At 40.5% G+C, this 21,374-nt stretch overlaps 2 protein-coding genes across 5 annotated transcripts; one reads left to right on the top strand and one right to left on the bottom strand.

Moving 5' to 3' along the window:
• Positions 1-121: 121 nt before the first annotated feature.
• On the top strand, positions 122-8,700 carry LOC126394542 (ubiquilin-1-like). Of its 2 annotated transcripts, none has more exons than XM_050051415.1 (11): positions 122-323; positions 507-649; positions 2,780-2,904; positions 3,043-3,305; positions 3,665-3,826; positions 3,923-4,091; positions 4,383-4,504; positions 4,771-4,854; positions 6,132-6,247; positions 6,377-6,542; positions 7,179-8,700. In XM_050051415.1, the coding sequence occupies exons 1-11, from the start codon at positions 192-194 to the stop codon at positions 7,320-7,322; spliced, it is 1,626 nt and encodes a 541-aa protein (XP_049907372.1). In that variant the 5' UTR covers positions 122-191; the 3' UTR covers positions 7,323-8,700. The 2 variants fall into 2 exon arrangements, with proteins under 2 accessions (XP_049907372.1, XP_049907373.1); XM_050051416.1 differs by having other exon boundaries at positions 237-363.
• A 4,144-nt stretch (positions 8,701-12,844) lies between these two features.
• LOC126394948 (probable gluconokinase) lies at positions 12,845-20,972 on the bottom strand. 3 transcript variants are annotated; one of them, XM_050052093.1, is made up of 6 exons: positions 20,855-20,972; positions 20,507-20,567; positions 19,044-19,074; positions 18,839-18,925; positions 14,763-14,806; positions 12,845-14,210 (listed from the first exon to the last, which is right to left on the bottom strand). In XM_050052093.1, exons 2-6 carry the CDS (start codon positions 20,542-20,544, stop codon positions 13,841-13,843), a joined length of 570 nt encoding a protein of 189 aa, XP_049908050.1. In that variant the 5' UTR covers positions 20,545-20,567; positions 20,855-20,972; the 3' UTR covers positions 12,845-13,840. The 3 variants fall into 3 exon arrangements, with proteins under 3 accessions (XP_049908050.1, XP_049908052.1, XP_049908053.1); XM_050052095.1 differs by having other exon boundaries at positions 20,507-20,619; positions 20,855-20,959; XM_050052096.1 differs by lacking the exon at positions 20,855-20,972 and adding an exon at positions 20,676-20,847.
• Between the last annotated feature and the right edge of the window lie 402 nt (positions 20,973-21,374).

Raw genomic sequence — 21,374 nt, forward strand, 5'->3', positions numbered from 1 at the left:
AAAAGTACCAGAGATAATAAAGACGCATAGGGTTTGTATCTACGCCACCCTGCGCAGTCGGGTCAGAGCTGGCACTCATCCACACAACTTTCTGCCGAGTCATCGGGACAGGCACGCACCTCCGCCCCGGCACTGCGCGCTCCTCTCCAGGTCTGCTCATCACCTTCACCGTCAGCGCGGGCAGAGCTGAAATGTCAGGAGCCGTGAATGATGAACCGGGAACACCGGGTGGTCGTCAGAGGTCTGAGAGGATCCACGTCACGATCAAAAGTCTTACGGAGAGCAAAGACTTCAGCGTTAGAGGAGGCTGCACCGTCAGACAGGTCAGGAGGCCAAACGCACCCGCTCATACTTGGTTGATGTGTGAGTAAAAACTGCCAGATTGTCGCTTTAGTTGTAGCCTTATGTCTTTTAAAGGCACTTATTTTAAGAATATTTCCATACCGCGTTTTTCCCTGACAAACAGATGTTATGGTATGTGTGTGTCTGTGTGTATTTGTGTACAGCTGAAATGGGGACTAGCAGAGCGCCTGGGAGTCCCTGCAGAGCAGCTGGTGCTGAGCCACTCCAGCCGAGTCCTCAAAGAGTCAGAGCTCCTGAGTCACCTCAAAGCACAGGATGAGTCACTCAGCATCTTTATGATCCAAAGGTACACAGAAATATAGATGGAATTGGCTCATTTGGTCACAGGCAGACGGACACACTTGATATTATAATCTAAACTGTGCACATGTAGAAATGATAACTGTCTTTAGTATTCTACATGCAGCATGTAGATATAAAGGTGGACTGTGAGTTTTGAGTCACGTTACTTTTGTGCGCCAGGACAATCAGTGTTGGTTAACCAGGACTACGTTTATCAAAATCTAAAAATCATTAGAGAGCTAATAAATTTGCTGTGTCACTTTAAAGTAGAAAATGAAGCACTGCTAAAAATAGAACTGCACCATACTGTGCCTGTGTTACAGGTTGACAAAGTCAGCGTCCTATTCAGTTTATTGCATTAGAGAAGAGGGACACGTGTGTTAGCCTGCAAACAATAACAACTGGAAATGTATATATTTGAATTTATTGAAAGGATAACCCCCTGAGATGTAGCATGTCATATTCAAGGGGGTCCTCAAACACAAATACAGAACAAAAACACAGACAAAACTACGTTACATAACAAACATACACTACAAATACACAGATACAGACATCTTGCTCACCACCTCCGAACCACACCCCCTGCCCTTAGCTGTTGTACAAGAAAATTAGAAATAGATACCATGACCTCAAATAGTTACATGGCAGTTTAAAGTATAACATTTTACAAACATGAAAAAGTTGTTTTGAGATGTGAATATAAAGAAGTCCTGAAGCAACAGGAAGAGGTAACAGATCTCAAGAAAAGAGGAAGATTATTCCAGTCAGATGAAGCTTTGTACTGGAATGACCTTCATCCAACTTCTCTGGGGACAAAGGAAAAGGAATATTGCATATGTCTAAGCGGATATGAGGAATCACATGGAGTCAAAACTGTTTCAAATACAAGGGACAACTGAAATGAACACATTTGAAAATAAATTGAATCCAGTGAATTTGCCTTCTAGATTTAGGCTGCAGCCAATTCAGAGGTTCACACATGAAGCAGTGGTGAGTTCTATATGGACACCTCAAAATGAATCTACATAGAGAATTATACACTACATTAAGGGGTTTAAGATGAGTGTCAGGTGTGTTTTGATAGACAGTGTCAGCAGAATCAATAATAGGTAATATCGACTGTGAAATTATTCTTTTCCTGACCTGACATGTAAAACAATTAATTGATGAATAAAATGAACTCAGACAATCATACACTCTTTTGAAATCAATATGGGACTTAAAGGAGAGTTCAGGGTTGATCCAAAGTCCAAGATATTTAAACAAGGCAGCTTTGTGGAGAGGTCAGCAAAATAAATATGCATATTGAGGGGATGTGAACAGTTGTGTTGTGTACCAAAAAACATGCTGCCGGACTTCTTATTACTTAGTACAAGTCTGTTGTTATGAAACAAAGTTAAACTCGAGCTGTAAAGAATCCTGGATTTGTAATATATCAGAGTTAGAAATGTAAATAAGTGTCATCCGCATACAAATGGGTGTGACGGTTTGAACATACTTGGGGTAAGTCATTGTTCAAAATAGAAAAAAGTAGTGGACCCAAGGTGGATCCTTGTGGAACACCCTTTTCAAAAATTAAGTAGTCAGACTGATAACCCTGAAAGACAACACACTGACGCTGGTTATGAAGACAAGCATTAAATCAGAGGAGAGCAATTTGCTTTAAACCAATAGAATAGAGCTTGTCAAGGATGAGGTTGGCGATCAACCATGTCATGTCATGTGCTTTGGATAGATCGAATAAAAATGGCACATGTAAGTTGGCCTTTATCAAAGGATGAGAACACAACATTAGATAATTTTAGAACAGCTGTGGTGGTGGAAAAATTTGGTCTAAACCCAGATTGAGATAGCGATAAAATATTAAACAAAATGATGTACTGCGATAATTGATTAAAATAGAGTTTCTCAAAAACGTGATCTTTTGAGAATGGATGAATCAAATGCTTTGAAATTCAGCAATAATTTTACATAATCGGAGTGAAATTATATCATTTATACACAGCATCAATTTCAGATTTCCAAATAATGTGTCAAATTTGACTTGAGCTAAAAACCCCCTCCTGCACATGCAGGTTTTACAACAGTACTGGAACTCTGGATTTAGATTCAGTCCTTCCTTCCTTCCCAGGCCACAGCATCCGTCTGTTGCACCCACCTGTGATCCACCTTCAGAAAGCCAGTCTGAGCTCACAGCAGTTCTCGATCCTGACCATGATAACTTCACACCGTCTCCCACCTCTCCCCTCTGTCTGGGTAAGAACTGCAGAGCACAGGAACTCCCCTCATTGCCTTGTCTGGGTTCATACTGCTGCTGTTGGCTGATCAGATCCCACTCAGTTCTCCAGGTCATTTATATGCTCCTTTTCTTTTGATCTGATCTTGTTTCCACAGTGGAAGGTCTGGACAGGCTTGGCCTAACAAACAGCGGGCCTGGCTTCTTCCCTGCACTGCAGCGCCAGATGGAGAGCCAGCTGTTGGCTAACCCGCAGATGATGCGCCGTGTCCTGAGCAGCCCTTTAGTGCAGAGCACCCTCTCCACCTCCAGCCCTCAACTAACCAGACAGCTCATTTTGTCTAATCCCCAAATTCAGCAGCTCCTGCAGACGGACCCAGAGGTAGAAGATATGCTTAACAACACAGATGTCATCACACAGGTAAGGATATAAAGGAGTGTGTGTGAGTGTGTGTTTGAGATACAGATTTGGTTGTGAGTAGTGGATGGCAGGGTCACGTGTATTATTCTGTGTACAAGTTACAACTTGTATCACCGTGATTATTGTGAAGTTCTAGTTTTAATATAATAAAAGGCTACATTGATCAGTAAGAATCACTAAAAGTATGTCATCTCAACATGTTTTTTTAAATGTGCTTAAGGCTTAAGACAGGCGTGTGATATCACTTTGTTAAATGAAGAAGAACGGCCATTTTTCATCTCAACAACTCATCTCTGCAACTTGAACACAGCTGCTCGCTCCTTGACTAATGTCTTCCACTCACGTGTTCAATGTTCCAGGTGCTGGAGCTCATCAGGAACCCTGACATGATAGAGGAAGTGATGCGTAATGAAGACAGAGCACTAGGCAATTTGCAGCCAGAGCAGGACGACTCTGAAAGCATCAGCAGTGATTCTGATGTGTCTGAGAAGACTGAAACAAAAAGGCAAAAATTTTCACAGGTACAGGTTTAGAAATTATGTTTTCCTCAACTATCTGTTTGGATAATGTCAATCTGATCTATTGATTTTTGGTGTCTCTTCTCTGCTCCCACTCAGAACCAGATGGGAGCACCCTCAGTGGTGACTGCATCATCTGGGACTCAACAGCCAACTGAAGGAAAAAGCGAGCAGACTCCACCTGTCTCCAGTCAATCCACAGATCCTCTCAGAGAACTGACCGCCTCGCCCATAGCTAATTCAAACTCTCAGAGCACTGTTACTGCAGGCATGAAAATACAAATCCATCCAGTTTAAATACACTAAGAGAAAAAGTAGAAATTCATACCCATAAGTAGGTGCCATGGAATAGTGGGGTAATCAGACCAATCTGGCAAACCTGCAATCATGCCAACATCTGCTCTCTCAGCTATCTGTCCTTTGATGTCCTTTGATGTTATGTTTAGGGTGGAAAACCAAGGAACAAGTCATCATTTTAATTGTATAGTTAAACATACACCATACATTTATCCATGATTTTCATTATCTTATATCTGTGGTCTCCTCTGTCTTTCCTCAGGCTTGCAGTCACTGCTAGAGGAGATCACTTCCACTCCAGGACTGACGGAGAGTCTGCTGTCTGGGCCGTACGTCAGCAGTCTCCTCAACTGCCTCGGACAGAACCCTGACCTGGCTGCACAGGTGACGCATACACATTTTATGGAAATTGTATGACAGACAATCAGAGCACTAATTTCCACTTCACAACTGCATATCATTTTTTTTTTTACTTTGTTATTTATGAGCATCTGAGTTGCTGAAAAATATCATATGGACTGCAGTTCAATGGCGTAGAACCAGGCTACAATCCTCCCTCCCTACTTCTTGTTAACACATCCCGGTAATCTTTCCACTCAAATCCAACACCCTCGGACAGATCCTAAAGCCCAATTTTCATACTCATTCAGATGCTGCTGAGCCACCCTTTGTTCTCAGGAAATCCTCAGCTGCAGCAGCAGATGAGACAGCAGATCCCTCTCTTCCTGCAACAGGTCAGTTTATTCTCCTCACTACTAAACTCTCACTTTTCGCAACTAGATAACAAACTGTATTATGATTTGCTCAACTTTAAGAAAAATGTCTTGTATGTGATCATATTTTCCTAAATAGCCACCATAAAGGTATACAATGCAGGATTTCATAGCTCCAAAAAGCAATTTATAGACTCATACCAAAATAATCTTTCTCAGTCATCACCTGTGTACCCCCACATTGCTCAGGTGAGGCTGGGGCTTTATAAAATTGTAGCAAGCATGTGCCTGACTGTAAGCAGCACACATCCATGAGGAAGTTACGAAAATCATGGACACATCTCCAAATACAATGCAAATATAGCGAGGCAAAATGCCAAGAGGACAAAGCTGCCGAACGAGCGTGAATCTGGGGTTGGCTCTCATTTCCATTGTATCTTGTGAGCATGTTTACCATCAGTAACCAACAATTCCTGCATAGTATACCTTTAAGGCAGATGTTTAATTTGTAAGCAGGTCATGTACTTTTTAGCCAAACTAGTAATGTGTGTCTAACGCCAGGGCCACACCAGACGCGAAAGCGTTGCAAATAGCCTTGAATAGCCTCGAAGCGAATCCAGTTTCCTTTCGGTGCCCATGTTAACTGATTGTGTCATCCACACCAGCCGATTGTTTCGGAGTCTGGTCTATTTTCTGCGTGAGCCGCGAGCGAATGTGTCAAGCCGGGCAGGAATATAGGCTATACATATTAGTCAGTGGTATCTAAACAGAGCGCGAGAGAGATGAACACACACACACACACACACACACACACACACACACACCCACTAACAGACACAGGCACACACACACACACACACACACAAGAGAGTGAGAGTGAGAGTGAGAGAGAGAGAGAGAGAGAGAGAGTGAGAGTGAGAGTGAGAGTGAGTGTGGGCTGGCTATGGGGGGTGGGGGTTGGGGCACACGCAAACAGAGAGAGATACCCATGATGGAAAAACAGCCCCAAATGTGAGGGAGACAACAGCTGGGAGCAGAAGCGCTTGTCGACCAGCGTGGAGAAATGCGCGTCTGATGTGAACGGGCTCGCGCAAGAATTTCGGTGCGCTGTGCTTCGCAGCAGTTCGTTGGCAGTGTGGCCCTGGCATAAGGGTCCATCACCTGAATGTTTTCTCATGAAAAAAATAACAGACTTCATCTTCAGATACAGCAGTGTAGTCTGCCACAATAAACTCCACATATTCTGCTGTTTGTAATTAATATCTTCATTACTAATGGTCAGTGATAATTATTACTAGATGCAGAGTCCAGAGCTGCTGGCAGCCATGTTGAACCCCAGAGCCATGGAGGCTCTGCTACACATCCAACAGGGCTTACAGACTCTGGCTGCAGAGGCTCCTGCACTGATACCTGCGTGAGTATAAATGTACAAAATAAACACACACAGTACAACCTGAAGATTACTCACAAGATGGTTGACGCAGCACTTTAATGTATTAAAGTTAAACTTTTCATGAGTTACCACCACGTGTGTGTCCTGCAGGACTGTAAACGTTGGAGTCAGTGTTAATGCTGCCCCTGAGCGAGCCTCGGACTCTGTCCTCAACAGCCAATCAGGAAGTGGTCCTCAGGTTGCCATGGCGACAGAGCAGCAGCAGCAGCAGTTTGTACAGCAGATGCTACAGGCGCTGGCGAACACCGATCATGGGGTACCTTGGTGTTTCCTTATAACCTGGTTGTCTTCTCCTGTAATTGATGTGACTTCTCCTGAACTTAAAATATAACCATAGATTAGTTTTTAGGCCAAAAGCTTCCTAGAAACCTCTCTTTACAATGCTGGCTTCTTATTATTATTATGACAAAAGGGAGGTATATGATACAACATGTCCCTAATGTTAAATTTACAATGGTTCAGTGCTCACTGAGCATAGCACACATTTCAAATAAGCACTTAAATAAGCAGTCCCACATGTAGAGAGTGGCTTTACTCTGGTTGCACTGACAGCCTGTGGTGACATGCTTTTCCTAGTGTGGCTCTTTAGTACCACCCTACACATCTGGCCACATGCAGCTGTGATGTTTGGTGTGGTCAGAGGTTTAAGAGCCTTATGTCTTTCAACACATAGAGGCCAGTGCAGCTGGTGCTTGTCAAGATTTAAACTAACTAAATAGACTGCATGGTTTGTTCATTTGTGTCTTTGATTTTTCTTTTTTTTTTCAAAAGAGTTAAATGCAGAAATTTTGCCTTGTATTTTCACTCCTAGAGGCACAAGAAATCTTAACCAATACTTTTTGATCATGTTATTGTAACGCCTTTAAATAACTCTCCTGTCCTGTTCTGTCAGGTCCATGTAGAGGAGGCCGAGTTCCAGGACGAGTTGGAGCACCTGAGCTCAATGGGCTTCAGAGACAGAAAGGCAAATCTTCAGGTCCTCATCAGAACTGGAGGAGACCTCACCACGGCTATACAGCATCTGCTCAGTCTCTGACACACACTCACACATGTGCACACACACACACACACATACACACATTCTTGTACTATCTATCTTTGTGAGGACCCTCATTGACATAATGCATTCCCTAACACACCTAGCTCTCACCTGAACCCTAAAACCAAGTCTTAACCCTCAAACAGGCCTAAATGTCCTCACTTTGCAAAAATGTCCTCACTCTGTTGCCAAAATATGTTCTATGGTCCTCACTGTGTAGCATGTACAAGTACACATACACACACATATGTTGATCTGTGCATACTCACATATATAAGTGAATGCACATACATATTATATTTAAGCTCATACACTTGATCACATTATGATCGATTACAAAGTGCTCTACAAAAAACAAACACAGGAAACATGCAAGCCATATTTATATTGCTGCACTTATATTCATTCCGTAACTCCTCTCACTAACCTCTGTGTGCAGTAGTAAATTATGTTTCTTTCAAGCATAACAGCAGTGGTGGGGAGTAACTAATTACATGTAAATGAATTATAAAAGAAATGTAGTTGCAATCAGTCACAGTTGCTGAAAAAAATAATGTTGGTAATTACAAAGGGGTTACATCTGAATATATTCTTTTTGGTAGAAAGCTTATACTAGAATAAAGCACTTCTTCTGACATAGCATATTTTCAGATATTTTTCAGCTTTATCACCCAGTTTAAGGCTTTTGTTTGAAAAGTAATCAAATGTAATAAGTTACATTACTTTGATGAAGTAAATAAAATAGTTACATGACTTATTTCATTTCAACAGGGTAACTAATCTATAACCGATTACATTTCAAATGTAACCTTCCCAACACTGCATAACTGACGCCCTTACCTCAGTACACCTCACACTTGTTTTTCCTTATTTGAATAGTGTGTGCCGTAAGCTTTACAGACTGTGCATCCCTTTGAGGAAAAGGTGTGATATGTGATATTTGGCTGTATAAATACATGTAAAACTGACTTGACATGTTTTGTATGAATTGAGTAAATGTACACGAGTTAATATTAGGGTAGAAACGAAAGAATGCAATCACTTTCACCCTTTCAGAGACTATTGCTGTGTCATAGTACACTTCCATGTAGTACACTGTGTACACTATGTACTTATAATGCGTGCATCCAGACTGTTGCTGGCCATAATATCTGCTGGCTTGTCCTCTTGCCTATTCACCGGAGCAACTGCAGCTGCTTCCACTGCCACCATTTTCACAAGTTTGGTGATCCCTCCCCTTCTGCTATGTAGCCAAGATGGCGACCATTGAATAAATGAATGAATGACTTAATTTCAAACCAAAAATGTAAAAATAATTTTAAAAAAAAACCTAGACAAAGATAACAGTGTCTGACAAGGAGCAGGTAGAAGTAAAACTTACATGTCCCTACCCATTTCTTACATTTCATTTTTTAATTCAATTTTAATACAAATTCACAAATTTATTTACAACTAATATACAACTATCCCAAGTTTATTTACAACAACAGTCATAAACCTAATTTATTTACAGTCCAAGTACCACCCAGTGTTACAAAATGAATATGCACTCCCCTAACACAACCTCTCCTCCTCTATATATCTGCTAAAAACATCTTTTTTGTATAGTTTTTTAAATTGAATTATATTTGTGCCTTTTTTCAACTCATCACACAGCCCATTCCACAAGTCCACCCCATACACTGAAATACACAGACTCTTCTTAGACAATTTATTTATGCTAAACCATTGTTTTAATTTGCTCATTTCGGAAATTACTTGTCAGTGTGAATGCACTTATGCACTCAAAACTTACTTGTCAGTGTGAATGCACTTATGCACTCAAAAAAGCAAATGTGAGTACATAAGAATGTGAATTGAGCCACAGAAATACACAGGTACAGGTCTGTACAGGTACTTAAATCCACCTCACATACTGTAGACTTGTAGCAGTTTCATACATATTCAGAGTCAGGTTATGTATTATTAATCTCTGTGCAACACCATGAAACTCAGGCCTCTTTTCATCTTGCCACCTGGACGATAATGAGAGCTCGTAACACCCAGAGACAGTCAGATGTTGCTGGAAGCACACAGAGGATTCACGCTCTCAGTCTTCAGTCAGCAGAGTGAACCAGGGGCACAATCTGTTGTGTGCTGTCCCCTCCCTCCCTCCCTTGCTGCTCTTCTGTCTTATCCACCACAGGCTCTAAAGAGCAGACACTGGAGATAATTACACTTGTGTGTGTTTAAAATGATGAGAGCTTCACTTTCTGCAAAGTCAAAAAGTGCTAGAATGTCAGTGTTTATCACACAGACGCAGAAAACTCTGATTTGCACAGTAAATCTTCTCAACTCACTCACCCAAGAGAACATTTAATTTGGGCCTGGTTTTGGATTTGAGTCCAAAACTGAGACAGAAAGATTTTAAGACTTTTGGAACAACACAACCTGCTGATAATGATTTACTTTACACAGGTGAGACTGCTCTTTGTGTCTCATCATCTTTCACTGCACTGACCAGTAATTCCTGGGATGTTTTGCTCTTTCTTTAAGTTTATATTAAACACAGCTCCAGTAAAGACACCATGCTACAGTGTCTCTGTGCCATGAGGAGGGGGTGCATGTTGTGTCCCTCTGGATTTCACTAAACTTCGACTGACTGAACAACATACTTCCACTCACCGAGCTGACTTGTGGATCTGATGTAAGTCAGCTTACATAATTCTGTTGTCCCATAATCATGTACTTATGCACTGTTTGTTGTTTCACATGAATTATGACAATGACAAATTATGACTGCTTTAAGTATATTATGTTTTCTCCATGGCTCTGTGTTTATTGTAATGTTAGCAGTTGTTCTGCAGTAGGATTAAAATTACAGTTAATACGACAGTTGTTTTATAGCTGCTACAAATGATTATTTCATTATCAATTATCTAGAGTTCTCAACAGTCAGATCCCCAACTAATTCTATGATCAATTATCTGACTCCTCTTTTATAAAGAAAATGTTTACACCTGAATTCAAATTTTAATATTTTCCGGTCTCTGTGACAGTAAACTGGATATCTTTGGATTATGGACAAAATAAGACATTTGAGGACGTCATCTTGGGCTTTGGGAGACAATGATTGACATTTTTCACCATTTCTGACATTTGATAGATCAAACAACCAATCGATTAGTCAAGAAAATAATCAACAGATTGACAGTGAAAATAATCATTAGTTGCAGCCCTATACAACTTTGCCATTTGTTTTTCTTTTATGATTTAACTTTTAGTCCATAAAATGTCAAAAAAAAGGTTTAAAAAATATATCCGTCACAAGTTCCCAGAAGCCAAAATGACATCAAGATGTTTGTTTTTGTTCAACTAAGAGTTCAAAATCCAATTTCTGGATTAAACAAAGAAAAGCAACAGAAATTCTCCCAGTTTCTGAGGCTTAAAACACATTATGCTGTATCCTGAGTTGGTGTAGCGATCAATAAAGACACAAGTCAAACACAAACTGGTTTACAATTTTTGACTGACTAAAAACATACATTATACATCCTTTTTAATAAATATAATTCACCAACCTATTCAACCCCTTTTGAGTAGGTATTTTACTTTGCTGTTCTCTGCATTACTTACATCTACTCTTGTACTACTCAACTACGAACACTAGAGGGCGGTTTCACTTAACCTCTTAAGTAGCATCAACTGTTTTGGTTTGTACAGCTTCAACTGTGTTGACACACAATATATTATTATCTAGTCTGTGACACAAATGTGTTATTTGATTCTTTATTATTCTCATGTTATTTAGATGTAGCATAAATCATGACCCTGAAATCTGTGTCTGCATGTTCAGCTCAAACGTGCAAACATGACATACTCATACTTATTTCCATTAACTAACACCAAATAAGCATTAAGTAATATTTAGAGGTGATTTTCAGCCACTTATTAAAATGTGTGTGTGTGTGTGTGTGTGTGTGTGTGTGTGCGCTCTGTTTTCCAGCCCTGCTTTTGTGTCCTCACTCCCAGAGACTGAGTGGATTAACACATGACACGGACTCTGACATCAGATCTGTGTGTATGTGATCCACTTGACAACCTATGTGTGTTTCTCTGTTGCTGCCAGACTGAGGGGGTTTTAATCTCTGGTGGTGTGTGTGTGCGTGTGCGTGTGTGTGTATGCTGTGTCGTCTGGATGTGTGAGATATGAGAGTAGCCAAGGGGTTCTTTCTGGATTAGAAGCTCCTAAAATATTCGAGTTGAGGTTTGCAGATGAGTCACACCACAAAAACAGCTTGACAGTGCTGAGTGTTGGTGTGTGTTTGGCAGGGTGTGTGGTGGCATCGCGGTCATGGTCACCTGTGTGTGTGTGTGTGTGTGTGTGTGTGTGTGTGTGTGATCTTGAAAATGATTTGTTTAAAAGAAACAAAGATTTTGGAATCGCATTAGGTCATGTAATCCGGTTTTAGTTTTGATCTGGATTAAACCTTCAGTATGTGTTCAAAACTTTTTAACTAAGATTAGGATGCCTTTTATCCCAAAACAATCTGGATTATTCTGATTCCAGCAGGAGGCTGAATTCAGGGTGGATTTCAGGACCAAAATATAACAAAACTAAACACATCACTTGTTTAACTGTAACAGTGATAAAACAGACATTAGGTTACCTATTAAGACTTTCAGTACACTAGAGTTTAAAAAAAGAACTTTGCCCAAGATGCTTGTAGATCAGAACACAGGGAACACAAGAGCTTGACCTGATCCGACCCTTAGTTTGGTATCAACTTATTGTCAGAGGAGCTGAACCTGCCTCACAGCAGTGTGTAGCGTTAAGGTGTTTAATCTAAATCCCTTTAATCATTTTACTTTAACATATTCAGTGTGAAGATTGTACTTTAAGATGGGTCGGTGCATCTGGCAGGTGACGTGAGTGCATGAAACGTGGTTTGACAGATCAAATGATATAAAAACATGATTTGCAGTCGCTTGTAACTAAACTAATCCATTAACTGATGCTAAGTTGTCAGAAACTCCAGTAAAGCAGCTCAGATTGTTAAAGATCTATTGAAGAGCAGATGAGAGAGACTTGTAATGCCGAGGGGTGAACAGAAAGATCTGGAGACATATGAAACAAAAAACAAATGTCTTAAATTAAGTAGAATTGTCTGCCAGTTAACTGTCGCCTCTAAGTTCTAAAAACTTTATACAAAAGTTAACATTTTAGGCATTAGGAAAAAACATTATTCTCTAAAATATAAATGAGTTCATTGTAAAACTAAGACAATTAGCTGATTAATTAATTAGTCTACTGACAGAAAAAGTATAGGCATCTACTTTGATAAGTCATTAATCATTTATATATTTAATATCAAGCAAAATGATTGTACATTCCCTTGTTCAAGCTTCTGAATTGTGAGTATTTGCTGCTTTTCTTTGTCTCTCGTGATTGTAAACTGAGTATCTTTGGGTTTTGGTCTGTTGTCAAAGCAAAATAAAATATTAAACACGACATTCAAAAACTTGAGGCATAAAATATTCAACCAAAACCATCATCGGTCTATTTTTATTTCATATTCCCGTACTGATGCAACTGTGAATCAACCCAATCAGTGACTATAATGCCAAAATGCCAAATGTCTCCTGTAAATGATTCGTGTCTGTCACACCCATGTAACAAAATACATAGTATTTAATCAGTTCCTTCATATTTATTTATTTATTTTTGCATAGCCAGGTTCATTTCCTGTTTACTTCCTCACAGTGCAGACTTACAAAACTACCAAAGTCCTTGCCATTAGTTAAAAAAGCTAATATCCACACTATCTTTAACTGCTGGTGTGAAAATCTAGATTTTTCTTTGTGGAATATCGTCGGAAATTTATATCTCATGTACAAAAAAAGCACTTGGCACAATGGTCCCAACACTCTGCAGAATAAACTGGAATGGCACTTAGACTGTGTTTTGAAATGTTTCAGCACCACAGAATCATTCGGATTCTGTATTAAACGGGAAATTTCTCTATTTTTCAATGTATTTTCCCATGTTTTGTGTCTATGTGACTAATGGAGACAATAATTTTTGAAGTATTTTTTTGTTTTAATGTGTGTTTCGAATCAACAAAACTTTACAGCACTTCACAGAAACCCCGACACCGACTAGTGTTTTGTAGGTGTAACTGCAGAGTGACACAGACGCACCACCGCACAAGTATAAATGCTCACAACAGTGTAGGCCACGTGCGATGGCTACAGCGTAGGTTCTGCAAGTATAAATCCTGCCACTGCAGCCTATCTGCTGTGGCTGAAGGAGTCTCTCTCAAAACAGGACCAATATCAAAAATGCTATTTAGTCACTTAGACACAAAAACATGGGGAAATAGGGTCCATGTTCAAAAATACCAAGTTTCCCTTTCAGTGCAAATAAGCAGATCAGCCAAAAACTCCCCCTAGTGTGCAAACGTCTCTGTGATTTTGCACCACAACCAAAAACTGTGCTTTACTTCACTAAGATGTTAACAACAGATGAACTGTGGTTAAGGCACTGGTGACGACTTGAGGCTGATGGCGTGCTTCTCGACCTCCACGGCCATGTCAGTGATGCTCCTCCTAATGTCCAGTGGCAACACATTCTCCTCATCCGACGGAGGCTCTAAATCATCAAACTGGGAACGCAGCATGTCTGCTTTCATGTAATGTCCCCTCCGGGCCACCATCCTCTGCTGAATGAGATTGTAGTCACCATGTAGGAAGATAAAAAAGACATCAGGGTAGGTTGGAGGCAGGATATCTTGGTCTGGACCGGAGGAGAAAGCGAGGGCTTTGGAGCCGTAGAGCAGGATCTGTCTGTACAGACGCTTCAGGGCGGAGCACGCCACAAGAGCATCAGAGCCTGAACGCCTTTCTCTGGGATGGGAAGACACAAACGCACGTAGCTGGTGAGGGCAGGAGTGAATTAGTAACAAGTGCTGACCTGTACACTGAAATGTGTGGATAACATGAGAAATGTTAGAAACACTTCACTTAAAGTGAACTGTGGTCACAAACAGCGTCAGAGATGAAGGAGGTGAGGAGAGAAAAGATAGGATACAAGGATGAGCGGATACAGGCTGACTGAGTGTGGAAGAGTTAAGAAAGAGAAGTCTTTGATGTCGCCGCAGACGTTTTAAGAAAGAGATGGCATACTTTTCAGCTCTCCCCACCTCTCCTCTACACTCTCACTCACTTAATCTGTTTTTACTCTCCCAAACTCCCTTTCCTCGCTCTCTGGTTTTCATCTCAATTTTCAAAACCATCTTTGATAGTTTTGATCTTTTTTTCAGACAATTTCACGCCTGCATATATCCTTACCTCGCTGCTCCCTCTCACTCCCTAAACCCATCATCTTCTCCATTTCTGTCAATACAAAAGTATGATGTGTTCGCAGTGCAAAATGTTCATGCGTCTGTTTGTTCTTACCTCTCAATGACTTCATGTAGTTTGAGGAGCCAAGGCAATCTGTCCTGAAGAGACAAACAACTGTTAATTTGTTTTAAGTAGCATGTTGTTAATTTATTCATCACTGTCTATAGCAGCAGTTGTCTTTGCTAAGACATGTTTTTTTAATATTTGTGATCAATATGTTTTTGCAGTTGCTTATTTACACATCTAACGGTTATGGAATGACATTACCATTAATTTGGAGTCCTGTTTCTGGCCACCTGATGAATGTAAGTCCAATATTTACTCTTTCACTGAGGGAAATGTCTCTTTAGCTGCTAAATGCTCCGCTATGTTCACAAGACCTGTATCTGTCTGTGTTTGGTGCTGGTAATGCACAATGGATTTTTCGCCTGCTGCCATCGAAAACAATGCTGAGAGCAGTGAGAGCTATAAAGCTCTGTAAAGCAGAGAGAAGCTGCAGATTCAGGTGACAGAGGAAAAAGGGAAGCCCCTGGGCTTACTCCAGGCACACTAGCATCAAGCCAAGGATGTATAGTTAAAATGCTGCTGTTAGTTTAGGGCAGTGGTTCTCAACCAGGGGTCTATGGATCTCAATGGGTCCTTGAGGGAGTTCCAGGGGTCCCAAGAAAAATGGGGAATAGCTTATTGTCATCATTAACTATACGATAGAAGTGATTCCAATGTAAGTAAGAGTCATAAGAGTGAGTACTGTCATCATAGGTCTCATTTCGGGGCGGCATGGTGGTGCAGTCATTAGCATTGTTGCCTCACAGCAAGAGGGTTCAAACCCTGGGGTGGGGGGGCCTTCAATGAGTTTGCATTTTATCTTCGTGTCAGCGTGGGTTTTCTCCAGGTACTCCAGCTTCCTCCCACAGTCCAAAGACATGCAGGTTAATTGGTGACTCTAAATCGTCCGTAGGTGTGAATGTGAGCGTGAATGGTTGTCTGTCTCTATGTGTCAGCCCTGTGATCGTCTGGCAACCTGTCCAAGGTGTACCCTGCTTCTCGCCCAATGTCAGCTGGGATAGTTATCTTCTTAACTGTGGTTGACAGCTTTAGAATACTGGTCTTAATCATACAACCAAAATCCTTTTAGGTGGAGGCCCATGACTTAATGTGTGTCAGTTCTGGGGTCCTTGACACGAAAAAGCTTGAGAACCACTGATTAAGGGCATATAAAAGTTAAAGTTACAAAAGGATTTGAGTGGAAAGAGAACAAGGCAGACACAGAGTGGGCTGAAAGTGGTCAGTGTTCTCCTTTGATCAAGACATTTTAACTATACATCCTTGGCTTGATGCCCAGTGGCCTCCTTTTTTCCTATTGTTAACCAGTTTGACTTCAAGAGCACCTCACATTCACCTGAATTTCACCACTTCACAACTGTGAGCACCCTGTATTTTTTCTTTTGCTGTTAGAAATTCGGGTGATAATTCCATAGATAATTCTCTGCAGTTTCATCACGAGACATCAAACTGTCATTTGGTGCACTGTTATTATGAAAATACTGACTACAGCTGTTTTAAAGACAGACAAGAGTTCTCATCATTTACTTGGTTTCAGGGTTTACAGCTTTGAGCTTTTTGGCTGCCCAGGGAAGCAAGAGAAGGCGCTGCCTGGGGTCACAGGCATGATCACTGATTCTGGCCTTGCCCTTTAATAAGACTGGGTTGGTAAATCCAATCACATACACTCCTAGTTTCATCATAACATCGGCCATCAGAGAGGCAAGCTGTGCACTGCATAGCATCACAGGACAGACAGGGCGAGCTGAGCCTGCAATGCAAACTGAGGGTTTGCGTCATCAATCTGAAGGTTGTTTCATAAATTCACCAAAATATTTTTATACTTTGTAGAGATGTTGCTCCTCTGAAAATACTACATTATACATGAAAATATATTTAAAGGTCCCATGTTATTCTCATTCTCAGGTTTGTACTATTTTGGGTTACTACTAGAACATGTTTACATGCTTTAATGTTCGAAAAACATATTTTTCTCACACTTTCTGCCTGAATATACTTGTATTCACCCTCTGTCTGAGACACTCTGTTTTAGCGCCTGTCTCTTTAAGACCCCCTCTCGTAAAAGCCCAGTCTGCTCTGATTGGTCAGTGTTTGCGGGTCTTACACATCTTGGCTTCAACAACACTCACTTCCAGGTAAACAACTAGCAATTTATTTCAATTGCGGAGTTATATGAAATCAGCAAACATGTTCATTTCTGTTGTCATTTTCAGCCATAACTGCAACGTACTAGCTGACGTTTCTGCTGTGCTTATTTAATGTACTCTGTTTCTTTGCTATCATCATTGATAAAACAAATCAACCTGCACAGAAGTTAAACAATATAATACTGTGGACAGGGCTGCAGCAAAATGTATTTTAGCCACTTAAAAAAATCAATATCAGTGTAATCTGTATTTGAATATTTATTCTGTTTTACCTTACACACCAACCAATTGAGGCTATGGTGGAGCATCTTAGTGTTCTGCTCTGTAAAATTACTGGTATTGTTGATGGATACATCGACTGCAATTCCTTATTGGAAAAAGCTGTCTGACAGCAAGGTAACGTGCTAAAAATATTCTAAATATAGCGTACACTAAAAGCGATATTGATATTTTTGGGGTGTAGGCCTTTTTTAGGTACCTAAAAAAAATGAACTAACCGAGGCAGCATTTGCTCAGTGTTGTTTGATTTCATGTAGCTACTTCAAGCAAGGAATTTCTACCCCTAAGTTATTATAAAAAAAAAAAGGTGATTTTGTCTACTGAGTGTTTAGCTGAAATTGCATTGCTAGGCAACAGCTTGGGTCTGTGTTTATTTCCTGTCAGCTGATGCCATTCACGTACAGGGCAACACTCCGACAGGGAATACATAAGGGCCCATTTAGATTGTTTTTTGTTTATTGTATAGTTGTGACATTACAACTTAACGAGAGTCCTGACGGCTTGTTTAAAGGCACAGTTACTGAATACGAACTGTGGGCATTGCTCTGTGGATTGAGTGTTTCGATATTTTCACAGTATTTATACAGCACCTTTACCTGCTTCATGTCAAAAATGACACAGAAATCTGACTTTTTACAATATGGGACCTTTAAAAAACATGAAAAATCTAAGTACCCTCATAGCTGCAGTGACCATAATGCAGCACAGGGTGTTATAGTGGATCTTATTATTCCAAGTCAGAGCCCACACTGACAATATTTTCTATTTAATGGACTCAAGTCAGAGAGTCTTTGAAAGAACCAATCAGGGAATCAAACAGAGATCAGGCAGACAGACATGGCAGCTCAAACACATCTTTAATTACACTGCAATCAGAAATAGAATCAGTCCTAATTTGGTTACAACTGATCTGAAGTCACATTTTTTTTACACTGCAGAGCCTTTAATATGAAGAGCTGAACTTGAATGAGAGAAATCACATTCTCTCATGTCCTGTGCAGTGATGCCAACCTCAACCTGCCAACTCTAATACTGGCATGAGAGACACGTGTTTGCCACAGCCTGACAGTAATCCCAAATTTACATCCATTCTCAAACTGCCGACTGTTGAGTATTTTAAAAACATGCCAAAGCATTGGACAGAGCAGGTCCCGGGGGAATTCTCCGCACCGCTCAAAGCAGATTTCTGAGTGGGAGGTTATCATGAGCCACCAAACAGCGCTACCAGCGAACGGCTGCCAAATGTTGGCAAGGCTTGCTCTGCCTGTGAGCTTGTAAACTCAGCGTTGGCAGGCGGCCAGTCAATAGTTTGTCAGTCTACCTTTATTTTGAAATTCAGCAAACAAGGAAAAAAAAAAGACAAATATTAGACAAACAGGAAATAAATCCCTCAACTGAATTTTAGGATTGTGGGCAGCGATGAAAAGCTCAGTTTTCATCCCTGCTGCTCTCTCTGTCTGCTCTACTGAAGCCTCCTCTGGCTACTTGTTGAGTTCTCTGAGAATGATTTACTCATGACAGAAGTGAAATGGCTCACTCTGTAAATGACTGACAGTTGATGTGAGCTGACAAGACACCTCCACACAGACACAGACACAGGCACAGACACACACACACACACACACACACACACACACACACCTGGTCTGTGAGCGGTTCACCACGAGCCATCTTCTCAATGTTCCCCTGTGGGTGGAAGTCATCCCCTTCATGCAGCGGCCAGCCCAGCTGACAGGTGGATACAAACAGTGATAAGTCATACTGTGAGCAGAAAAATGATGGAGTTGTGTTAGTGTGTGTGTGTGTGTGTGTGTGTGTGTGTAGGGTGGGAGGTGGATCCAATTACCTTTTCTGAGAGGAGGGCCCCTAAACTGCTCCTATATGAGAAAATGAGTAAGACATAACAGACAGAATTGATACAGTGCAGTAACATTGATCTGATCTACTGCTTTGAGCCATCACTTTACTGTCACAGACATGATGTCGTTTAGAGCTGATGATCAATGAATAGTTTACAACAGTGTTGAGCATTGCCCTATTGAAGCTTCTTTGCTGTGTTGATTTGTTGCATGTCTTTGTCTTGTGTTATGTTAATTTGAATATCTATGTTTTTTGTGCTCTGGCAGATAAAACAAGTCATTTTAAGTCATCACTGTGGGCTTCAGTGTGTAGGATTTAGGAAGATATGTTGGCAAAAATGAAATATAATATAATGAGTAATATGTTTTCTTTAGTACATAATAAACTGAAAATAAGAATCACTGTGTTTTTGTAACCTTAAAATGAGCCATTTATATCTACATAGAGAGTGGGTCCTTGTCTGCAAACATCGGCATGTTCCACAACCATGTTTCTATAGTAGCCTGGAACAGACAAACTGAACACTGGCTCTAGACAGGGCCATTCATGTTTTCACATCAGCCACTGTAGTTAGCAGCCAATTTGCAATGAGAGCGTCACAAAAACATGGATTTTTTTAATGTGAAACTGCTTTACTCAGTGCTTTTACCAGTTCAAATCACCAGCTCTTTTGTTTTGGAGAGAAAGAGACCTCTGTGGATAATTCAGCGCACGGTAAAAACCTCCCTGAACATCTGGATCAGAAATAGGGTAAGTTATCGGAAAAAATAGGTGAGTACATATTTGCAGATGCTAGGTGAGCAACCCATCTGCAATGAACCAATAAGGGGAGGAACTCTGATGTGTATCTTGAAACTGCTTTATTATTTGTTTGTTCGTTTCTTTATTTATTTATTTATTCTGAGAGGAAGATACCTCTGTGGATATTTCAGCTCCTGGTAAAAACCTCCTGAACAATTAACACTACAGAAATTCTTACAGGGAGAAGTTTCGGCTGGTTGCAATCAGCAGACCTCACCCCTGAATTCCACTAAACCCCCCGAAATCTTACACACTGTTCCTTTAACAGACAGAAACGTTGAACAGAACCAGGCTCTTTGTGATGACCATTTGTCACTGTTTTTATAGACAGAGTAATAACTCGGCTGATTTTCAGCAATTAATATAATTAGTTGATAGGTGTTAATTTACATTCTTTACAGGACTAAGCAAAGTTCAGCTGGCTTACTGCCCTCTTCAGATAGTAGTATAGTGTAACTAATTATGTGATGGAGTGAGGTATTAACAGTTCATAAACCACCACCACGTAATCACTTTTTCATCATATTATATCATGTATCTGTCATTAGGGAGCATACAAAGCATTTCTTTCTTTAATTTCTGAGTGATAAATCATGAGATACCACCTTATAAGTCTGTCCTATACAAACATAAACACAGTGTACATACTTTCCACAGCCTGAGACTCCCATTATGATGTAGATCATCGTGTCAGTGGATCCTCAGACACCTGGAGGCAGGAAAATCCCTTTATCACTGCTGGTATTAACTTCTGTACAAATCTGTGAACATCATAACATGTAACAGTAACAACAGTGCTCATGTGATGCGACCTAGCTTTATAACAAACAGGCGGGGCTTCCATAGCTGCTGGGATCCTAACAGGTGTACCATGTCACCGAACGGTTCATTAGCTCTGATATGTAAACATACTGAAACACGATCTTAAATATCGATGTTTAAACGAAGCATACGTCTCATTTTACAGGCGACATATTGACGATACAAAACACTCACTACGTCTGTCCGGCCTGCCTGCTGAACCAGTCAGACTGATGTAGAAGAGGTGATAAAATATGGTATGTCTATAGCTATACAACAGAGACAGGTTGTTTAGTACAGTACGTGATGACGTAGTACGCACGCCTGAGGCTACGTTCGCTCTTAAAGGGCCAGCGTCCTGTTCAGATTACGATGCAGCTGAACAGTTTCTGACGTCATTATTGGTGAAAATGAACCATAATCTCACAGTTAAAATGATGTTTGACCGCAGCAGTGTGCGTATTTGATCACAGGAAGTCACCTTGTTAAATAATGCAAGGTAATAATATATATTTCTCAAGATATTATAGGTTATGCAGGGTTTTCTTTTACATAATCACATGTTGATGCACAAATTAGTGCAAAAAAACTGACTGTTTAGTGCACCTGAGTGTGTCGATTTTATTATATCAACAATAGCCTGTGAAACAATATGTTCTGAGAGCTCACAGCTTGTTTTAACCATGCTTAGAATTTGTAATAAAATAGCACATAA

This window comes from Epinephelus moara, chromosome 8, assembly GCF_006386435.1.
Source record: "Epinephelus moara isolate mb chromosome 8, YSFRI_EMoa_1.0, whole genome shotgun sequence".
Taxonomy (NCBI): Eukaryota; Metazoa; Chordata; class Actinopteri; order Perciformes; family Serranidae; genus Epinephelus; species Epinephelus moara.

What these genes read in the sequence shown, in the direction of transcription:
- LOC126394542 (XM_050051415.1), top strand. Translation starts at nt 192, where the DNA reads ATGTCAGGAGCCGTGAATGATGAACCGGGAACACCGGGTGGTCGTCAG. An exon ending in GCTCCTGCACTGATACCTGC is followed by an intron (nt 6,248 to 6,376) that starts GTGAGTATAAAT and finishes TGTGTCCTGCAG; the next exon opens with GACTGTAAACGTTGGAGTCA. An exon ending in TGGCGAACACCGATCATGGG is followed by an intron (nt 6,543 to 7,178) that starts GTACCTTGGTGT and finishes CTGTTCTGTCAG; the next exon opens with GTCCATGTAGAGGAGGCCGA.
- LOC126394948 (XM_050052093.1), bottom strand. Translation starts at nt 20,544, where the DNA reads ATGATCTACATCATAATGGGAGTCTCAGGCTGTGGAAA. An exon ending in GGAGTCTCAGGCTGTGGAAA is followed by an intron (nt 19,075 to 20,506) that starts GTATGTACACTG and finishes TTTCTCATATAG; the next exon opens with GAGCAGTTTAGGGGCCCTCC. An exon ending in GTGAACCGCTCACAGACCAG is followed by an intron (nt 14,807 to 18,838) that starts GTGTGTGTGTGT and finishes TTGTCTCTTCAG; the next exon opens with GACAGATTGCCTTGGCTCCT.